The 9,832-nt window shown below is 35.6% G+C and overlaps 1 protein-coding gene across 1 annotated transcript; it reads left to right on the forward strand.

The window, feature by feature from the left end:
- The first annotated feature begins 99 nt into the window (after positions 1-99).
- Positions 100-8,335, forward strand: LOC106707429 (DNA replication licensing factor Mcm7). The gene is made up of 16 exons (XM_045686331.1): positions 100-270; positions 352-455; positions 564-704; positions 1,122-1,249; positions 1,365-1,456; positions 1,984-2,210; positions 2,494-2,676; positions 2,959-3,143; positions 3,745-3,913; positions 4,397-4,549; positions 4,981-5,147; positions 6,020-6,186; positions 6,636-6,747; positions 6,920-7,018; positions 7,646-7,766; positions 8,201-8,335. Exons 1-16 carry the CDS (start codon positions 240-242, stop codon positions 8,279-8,281), a joined length of 2,160 nt encoding a protein of 719 aa, XP_045542287.1. The 5' UTR covers positions 100-239; the 3' UTR covers positions 8,282-8,335.
- The last annotated feature ends 1,497 nt before the right edge of the window (positions 8,336-9,832 follow it).

Consider the following 9,832-nt stretch of genomic DNA (forward strand, 5'->3'; position numbering starts at 1 on the left):
GAATCACAAAATGCAAAATGGTATCCGTTTGTATTTTGACATTGTCAAATTGAGGGTTTTGTTCGTTTCGCGCGTAAACTGCTGTCAACAAAGTATCGAAAACATAAGCGTGTATTTATGTTGTGAGTTTTTTTAATTCAAGTTTTAACGCTAAATATACGTAATCTTTTAAAATATACTGTATTTAAAAATCGCAACAAAAGTTTCTCGATAGTATCGAGTATTAATTGACTTCAACAATGGCAATGAGAGATTATGCAGCTGACAAAGGTAATTTTTAAAAAATCTTTTGTAAAATGTAAAATAACGCTGTTATTATAATAATATAGTTTTTTACTCTACCTGTTACAGAAGCTATAAAGAATTTCTTTGTGGATTTTTGCGAAACAAATGACGATGGCCAAAAGTTTTTTAAATATGCTGAGCAACTTACACAAGTTGCGCACAGAGAACAGGTATATTCAAACTATCTCTATGCTGGTGACGAATGGTTATTGTAGATTTGTTACAAAATGATTAATTCATGCGGTTTCTGTATGATTCACATTTTTTTGCTTTAACAGACAGCATTTGTTGTTGAATTGGATGACTTATATGAGACCAATGCAGAGCTTGCAGAAGCAGTCAAACACAATACAAGACGGTACACAAATATAGTATCAGACTTGGTGTATGAAATGCTACCTGATTATAAACATAAAGAGGTTTGTTATAAATCAAATTTTAACAACATTATATCCATTTAAAACTGATTGTAATAATACAAACATAAGAGACTGACAATATTTAGTTATTACAAATAGTCTTTATAACCAATATTTTGTCTACAGTTTTGGTTGCCTTATAACTTATGTCATTGTAGTCAATATCAAATTAAATAGTTTCTATTAAATTGTTTAAACTTTCGTGAGACATCATAATTAATTAATTAAGAAACGGCTTAACTCACGTTTGATCGTCTAGTGACGGCACCGACTAGTTTCAAACCCATCGGGGGTTCATCAAACTAGTCGGTGCCGTCACCGGACGATCAAACGTGAGTTAAGCCGTTTCTTAATTAATTAAATAGTTTCTACTGCAATTTCAAATGTTTCAATGTATAATATGTGTGTAATTTTTAGGTAGCAGCAAAAGATGCCTTAGATGTTTACATAGAGCATAGAATAATGTTGGAAGCAAGGAACCACAGGATGCCCGGTGAAATGAGAGATCCAAGAAATAGATATCCTCCAGAACTAATCAGAAGATTGTTAGTTACATTTTATTAATTTTTTTTTGCAATATATAAAGTGATAATTATTATGTTTATATGTTGTATTGTTCATATTTGGATTTTAATTAAAAGTAAATAATTATAATTACAGTGAAGTCTACTTTAAAGATATATCAAATGCAAAGTCTCTGGCAGTTCGTGATGTCAAAGCTGAACATATTGGAAAGCTGGTAACTGTAAGAGGTAATTTTGAAAACATATAATAAATAGCTTTATAACCTTCTTCTTTTGGAATTTCACTAAAAATAACCTTCATACACATTTTTAAATGTTAATGAAAAATAGGTTGCTTAGGTTTATTCCATCTTGTGTAATCTTTACCAAATAGATATTTTGAAATTAGTTTAGTTTTTATCTTCTATGTAAAGGCTGTTTTGATTTTTTTTTCTTTCTTGATTGATTGTTGGTCTTATAGACTCCAGCAACAACCAAACAAGTTACCACTGTTAGAGTGAAAGGATAATACTTTCTCTCTTTAACGTTGGAAGATAATCTAACCTAGAAGATCATATTATTTTCCCATAATAAAATTTAAATAAAATTTAGTTTGTAGAATAAAAAAGTAACATTAAATTTGGATCAATTAAGTACATAGAATATAAAAAACTTCATTAGTCTGTTTAATTGTCTGTATTTAATGGTCAATCTGAAACACTCACATTTTAAAAAGTTAATGTCAGGTTAGTAATTCAATGATTATTTATTACTAGGTATAGTGACGCGGTGTACGGATGTGAAGCCCCTATTAGTGGTAGCGACATACTCGTGCAGTGCGTGCGGCGCAGAGACGTACCAGCCGGTGCGCGGGCTGCAGTTCACGCCACCGCCCGCCTGCTCCGCCGACGAGTGCAGGGTGAACAAGACCGCTGGACAGCTGTACCTGCAGACCAGGGGCTCTCGCTTCCAGAAGTTCCAGGAGTTGAAGATACAGGAGCATGTATGTACTTGTTTGTCTATGGACTCTATAATGGGTTAAATTTTTTTTTTTATTATTTAACTGGAAAACTATGTTTTTATAGTCTTCGCAAATAGAATTTTATGCATAGCTTTTTTTTAGATCCCTTTCCGTCATCTTTTAGACTCTTAAGTTTGGAGAAACTGAGGTGAATAATTTTTTAAAGAAAGTTGATAGGAATAAAAACATGTTTTTATGCAACATGGTAGTGGAAACCCATGTTTAGTGTGACGTTTTTCATTAACCATTGTAATGTTTGTTACAGTCAGACCAGGTGCCGGTGGGACACATCCCGCGGCAGTTGTCAGTATACTGTCGCGGGGAGACGACGCGACGCGCGCAGCCAGGCGACCACGTCGCAGTCGCCGGGGTCTTCCTGCCGCTACTCAGCGCCGGCTTCCGACAGATCGTGCAGGGATTGCTCTCCGATACCTATCTAGAGGCGCATGTGAGTACATTTAATACGAAAAAAAAAACAGCAAAATAATTAAATTCCTCTCCCACTTAAGTCGTACCAAAATGGGTAAGTAAGGGAGTAAGTTTGTATTGTAGGGGAGAGATTTTCGGAAAGATACTCTGCCTTCTGAAGAGAAGACTGGGTTATGTGGGGTTTGACCCACTAAATCTTCCTCGGCCACCATTGAGTGCAATTGAAATTATAAATATGGCCTAATTAACGTATTTCATGTATTTCGTTGTATGAGAATCATCTTTTTCATATTTTTTCCAGAGTGTGACATGTCTGAATCAAAGCGAGGAGAACGAGGCTTGTGAGGCGCTGTCTGAGGAGGAGTTGTCGGAGCTGGCTGATGAGGAGCTGTACTCCCGCATGGCGCAGAGCCTCGCACCTGAGATATACGGACACGAGGATGTTAAGAAGGCTCTACTGTTGCTGCTCGTCGGAGGAGTTGATAAGTATGTATACAAAATCGCTTGCTAATGTTTTACTAATATATTTAACTTAATACGCGACTTCATTTGATACTTCTAATGAAGGTAAAAAAAATGTTCTTGTTCATTGGTGATGTGGATGTTCTTTCAAACTTAAGTGAATTTTTTTTTATATTACAAGTTGGCAAACGAGCAAGCGACCACATGAATTCGCCGAAATGGCGAAGCGACCGCTGCCCAAAGACATTCGCAATTGCAGATGTGTTGCCTACCCTCAATCGACGAAAGAGGAGACGCACAAAAAGACAACATTTAACCTTTCTATGCATCTCCTCCATCAAATCCACTTCCCCTTCCCATTCTTTCCTTATAAGAAAAGGGTGAGAAGGGAAAGAGGACTAAAATTAGGCTTCCGGCACCACACTCATCAGACGAAACGTGGAATTGCTTCCACTTGACGCCTGTCTTCTGTGTGGTCGTGGTATTTCACTGAGCGAGGTCAATTTGTGCAACTGATGTTGTTATTGCTGACGTCTACCACTGTTGCCAAACAATAATTGTCAAAATAAATTAAAGTAAGCGTTTAAATAGCTGGTTTGATTCTAAACTTGTATATTGTGTACAGACGTCCCAATGGTATGAAGATCCGTGGCAACATCAACATCTGCCTGATGGGTGACCCCGGCGTGGCCAAGTCACAGTTACTCAACTACATAACGCGTCTCGCGCCGCGCTCCCAGTATACCACCGGCCGCGGCTCCTCCGGTGTCGGTCTCACCGCAGCAGTACTCAAGGTAACAAGGTTTATCTTAAAATTATTTTTATTAAGTACTAGCTAGAGCGTCGGTGGTTCAGGGGTTAAGGTCCTGGGTTCGAATCCCGCCATGTATCAATGAGTTTTTCGATTTACATATGTACATTTATCCTGCAACCTGCACATATCTGAGAAGAAGTTCAATTATATGTGTGAAGTCAATCCGCACTTGGTCAGTGTGGTTGACTATGTCCTAGTCACCTCTAACTTGGGATAGGCTCCAATCCCCTCATAGTTAACGTATAATGAGCTGATGAAGTACTAGCTGTTGCCAGCGACGTCGTCCCTGCGGAATAAAAAATAAACCTAATAAATAGTCTTTTTGTTCTTTCAACATGTGTTCTACATTTATACCAAATTTCATGAAGATCCATTTAGCCGTTCTAGTAATACCTTGATACAAACATCCATCCATCTAAACATTCGCATATAAAATGATTAAGAAAGAAATGTAATGTCATAGGACCCGTTCACCGGTGAGATGATGCTGGAGGGTGGGGCGTTGGTGTTGGCGGACCAGGGCGTGTGTTGTATTGACGAGTTCGACAAGATGGCGGAGAACGACCGCACCGCCATACACGAAGTAATGGAACAGCAGACTATCAGCATTGCCAAGGTATTATATATTATAACTTAAGTATTAATATAATTATATCATGCCTTTTTAAATTCCATAACTGGAAAAGTATTATGACCTCAGGATTTTATTTGTGATCTAGGTATACCTAGATTTAGAAAAATTTGGGTTGTCTAGGTGAGGTGTCTTCATACTTTTTCCTTAGAGTGTCATAGGGATATAGTTAGAAGAATGTCATGGGTTATGAATTTGCATAAAGTTTTTTTTTATCATAAGATGGCAAAAGAGCGAGCAGTTACATACGACCACTGTCTATAGACATACGCAATCTCAGATTTGTTGCTTACCTCTAATGAACAGAGGAGACGCACAGAGAAATATCTTTATATTTCCCCTTCCGATGCATTCCTTTACTTCTAAGAAAAGGATGAGAAGGGAAAGAGGACTAAAATTAGGTGTTGTGTATGTAGGCAGGAATAATGACGTGTCTGAACGCGCGCGTTTCTATCCTGGCTGCGGCGAACCCTGCGTACGGCCGCTACAATCCCAAACGTACTGTAGAGCAGAACATACAGCTGCCCGCTGCGCTACTCTCCCGTTTTGATCTGCTCTGGCTCATACAGGACAAACCAAATAGGTATAACCACTAAATATATCATTTTTTTGTGTAGCATGGTCGTTGAAATAAAGGATAAATATAGATAAATTGTAAGACATTACTGTTCTAGACTATGTTTCAATCTTTCGTTGAAACAAAGGACATATAAAATCTTTTGGTGTGTGATAAGTGAAACGGATGGACCAATTTCAATTTTTTTTTGTGGTTATTGTCAGGAGAAGGTTCTTATGACAGAAAAAATTTAAAAAATTTATATGGATGGATGGATAAAAATGGATGGATAATGATGTTTGTTTGAAGGCATCTTCAGAAAGGCTTAATGAATCTTAATGAAATTTGGTATAGATATAAAACATAATCTGAAGGAACATATTATAGACTACATATTAAGTTTTTTTTAATTCCGCGCAGACGAAGTCGCATGCGATAGCTGGTCTGTAATAAATGTTATCTGTTTTGTCAAAGATAACAAGAGGGATGATTATATGTTTTATACAGAGATATTGGACTAAATAATGAAAGATAACTGTCACTTTGATAAATGTAATGTCGATAAATGCTGCATAAAAAACGTCAAAGAGCAAAAAAAACATTAAAAACTAAATTACTTTTTGTTTTAATTTTATACATATACTAGCTGTCGCTCGCGACTCCTTCTGCGCGGAATTTAAAAAAAAACTTAAGAAGTAGCCTATGTGTTCTTCCAGACTATGTTCTACATCTGTACCAAATTTCATCAAGATCCGTTCAGCTGTTCCAGAGATATCTACAAACAAACATCCATCTAAACATTCGCATTTATAATACATATTAGTAAAGTAGATTTTTTATTAGAGCAGCTTTTCAGCTAATACTGTGGTATAATCTACAATGGAGGTGTATGTACACAGAGACAAGGATTTGGAGTTGGCGAAGCACATAGCGTACGTACACCAGCACTCGTCTCAGCCACCGAGCAGACTGCGAGCACTACCAATGCGTCTCATGCGGCGCTACCTCGCACTCACCAAGCGCAAGCAGCCCGTAGTACCTCGCGCTCTCGCCGACTACCTCGTCTGTCAGTACACACACTACTGATGATAAAATATCTATAACACGCCATAAGCGACAGAGACAAGAACAATTACAATAACTTTTTTTTTATATTACAAGGTGGCAAACGAGCAAGCGGCCATATGAATTCGCCGAAACATGCAGATGCGTTGCCTACCATCAATCGACGAAAGAGGAGACGCACAAAAAGACAATATTTAACCTTCCTATGCATCTCCTCCTTCATCAAATCCACCTCCCTAAAGAGGACTAAAAGTAGGCCTCCGGCACCACACTCATCAGATGAAACGCGGAATTACTTCCACTTGATGCCTGCCTAAATAATTCGCACTGTAAATAAAATTAGATTTGTACTACATTCAAAACTTAATTATTAATTTGTGGAGTTTTGAAAGTTCGAAATGTATGTTGTTTTATTAAATAGGGAAAGTTAATTTTAGATTTTTATTACAGCTTCATATGTGGAATTAAGGCGGGAGGCGAGAAATGCACGTGACGTCACATTCACATCTGCCAGGAATTTGCTCGCCATCTTACGTCTGTCTACTGCCCTCGCTAGGCTTAGGTATGTTTTACAACATTTTCAGTTTCATATACTGGATAAAAGATTTCTAAAGATAGATAAAAATTATTGATCGGACTCAAAGGACCAATCCCTTTCTAATGATTTATTATTGCTTTTAGCTTTTTTTAATCCATCAATCTAGTATTCAAAACATGATGTTAAATCATTTCAGGTTATCAGATGTGGTAGAAAAGGAAGATGTTTCAGAAGCGATTCGTCTTGTAGAAATGTCCAAACAGTCACTTCAACATGTTGAAGAAAATGTTCAAAGGTACACAAACTACCATACAAAAGTACAACTAATATATAAAATTCTCTTGTCGCGGTGTTTGTAGTTAAACTCCTCCGAAACGGCTTGACCGATTCTCATAAAATTTTGTTAGCATATTAAGTAGGTCTGAGAATCGGACATCTATTTTTCATACCCCCCCATTTAGTTTTTTTTAACTCCGCGCGGACGGAGTTGCGGGCGACAGCTAGTAACATTTATATTATTGTTATTTGGTCACAATGTAACAATAACCATGTAAAATTTGAATAAAGTATATTAATTGTATATTTTTTTTATAACTACATTTAGTACTAGGTAACTCAGCTAAAATTGATGATCTGCGTTTCAGCTTACAGTTCGAATATATGAAACAGATCAGTGAACCGATTCACAACTCAACTCAATTTGTATCTGCATAGAGTTATGCTGCGTTTTTGCGACAGCTTAACAGTTTAACAGTTAATTAACAGTCTAACAGTTATACTACATCGCGATGAGCTGTGAGCTGCTCTTTTGTTTGTTGATCCGCAGCTCAACGGTGCAAATCAATGTGATCTGAACTTTTGAACCGGTTCACAGTTGATTTACACTCGTCTAACTTCATGTATACGTAATGTTAATTTTCAGAGGTATAAGCGCTACGGATCGTATCTTCGCTGTGGTCCGCGACCTGGCGGGCTCCAGTAAAACTGTCAAGATCGCTGATGTCATCGAGCGTTGTGTCGACAAAGGATTCAAACCTGATCAGGTCATTTATCCAATACTCTATCACTTCAAACTAATTCCTAATAATGGTAATTACTAAAGATAGTATATTTAAATTAAAAAAAATGTGAGCCGTCATGGGACGCCTGGCAGATGTGAAACATCGTGTGTGTACAAGTAATAGGCATAAAATATTAAATATTATAATTAAATAAATTAATAAATAATAATAATAAATAATATTAAATATTATTAAAATAAAATATGTATACCTCAGTATAGCGTGGCGACCCGTCACCACGGCAAGCGTCGCCACGCCAACAATTCGGTTTACAAGTGAGCGAAATGTTTAACATCAAATATTACTATTAAAATAGCAAATAAATATTTAAAATATTACCAATTACTAACTACACTAAAATATCTAGACTACATTTTTTATATGTATATATTATTTTTAGCTTTTTTTTTCTCCAGGTTGATGCTTGCATTGAGGAGTATGAAAATTTGAATGTATGGCAAGTGAACCAAGTACGAACCAAGATTACATTCATGTGAATCTTACTTTAATCATACATATCGCCTTCAGTACAATTATTTTGATATTTTTGTAATTTCTGATTATAAGTTTGTGTTTTGATGAGATGAATAAATTGATAATATCATACAATGTGTTTTAATTCCCTAATTATTTAAATTAACAAACTAATGTATTTTACAATATTAATGACTAGCTTTTACCCGCGACTCCGTCCGCGCGGAATAAAATAAAAATTCACACAAGATAAAAAAAGTTCCTATGTCCGTTTCCTGGTTCTAAGCTACCTGCCCACCAATTTTCAGTCAAACCGATTCAGCCGTTCTTGTGTTATAAATAGTGTAACTAACATGACTTTCTTTTATATATATAGATGTAAGTACATTAAATAAAAGGTCCAGAATCTGTATCTAATAAATAAAACCACGATATCTAACAAAGTAAAACTTGGCCCTCTGGAGGCAGGACAAATTGTCCTTAAGAAAGTACATTCACACACGTATATGAGACTAATCCATTTTGAACTCTAGAGTCGAACTTGTGACCTGATTTTTAGGACGATCTAAATAAAAATAGTCTTATTCTTATATTCTTATTCTAGATTTTAACTTCACTTTTTAATATGAGCAATTTACATATTTACTTATATACATTTACTAAATCTGCTATTTGTGATGTAAGTCTACATTTTATTGTATACTGCAGAAATTAAAAAAATATTCGACTCAGTATTTTAATCCAAAATGATTTGATGATATATTTTATTTTCGTTGCCATAAAAATTATGAAAATTGTGCTACTATGAAAAAGCAATTTCCTTTTGTATAAATTCTGGTAACACAAAGCTGTTACTCCGTCGTAAAGAAAAAGTTTTTCAACCCTCATTAATCATTAGACGAGGTGGGAAAAGAAATTATATTCATTCTGCATCTGGCAACATAAACGTTGAGTTACAGATTGTAAAATATACGGCAAAATTGATGATTAATGAATTCCTCAATGTATAACAATATTAAGTCTATGACTTGGCTCTAAAAGTATCTTAAAATATTTTTTTAACTGTTTCTAATTTAATCGAAATACTACGCGGCTTTCTGAGGTTAGAAGTTATTGAAATTGTATCCGCAAACATCGAAACCAGAAAATACTAGAATTTTCGAGAATTCCATAAATATGCACTGGAGCACTACTTTTGGAATTTAATAAAAAAAGAGAACGTAGAATTACTTTTGGATTACTCAAAATACTTCGGGGGAGTTTTTCTTTTGACATTACATCTACGTTTAGTAACAAATTAAAAAATGAAATAAGTTCAGTGAAATGTGAAGGTGATATTAATTTAAATGAATTTAAAATATAAATCTTGAAAGAACAGATGTATTTCTAAGTATGCCAAACAAAGGTCGATATGAACATACCTAAAAACCTTTTCACTGTGTAGGTTAAGTGCAGGAAATTTACTCGGCTTTTGTAAGAGGTTATAAAAGTAATAACGATAAACGCCGGAGTTTAAGATAGTATTATTCGCAAAGCTTTTTCACTTGCTACTTTATTCGCCGTCTATTATACCA

Source organism: Papilio machaon, chromosome 3 (assembly GCF_912999745.1).
Source record: "Papilio machaon chromosome 3, ilPapMach1.1, whole genome shotgun sequence".
In the NCBI taxonomy this organism is placed as follows: Eukaryota; Metazoa; Arthropoda; class Insecta; order Lepidoptera; family Papilionidae; genus Papilio; species Papilio machaon.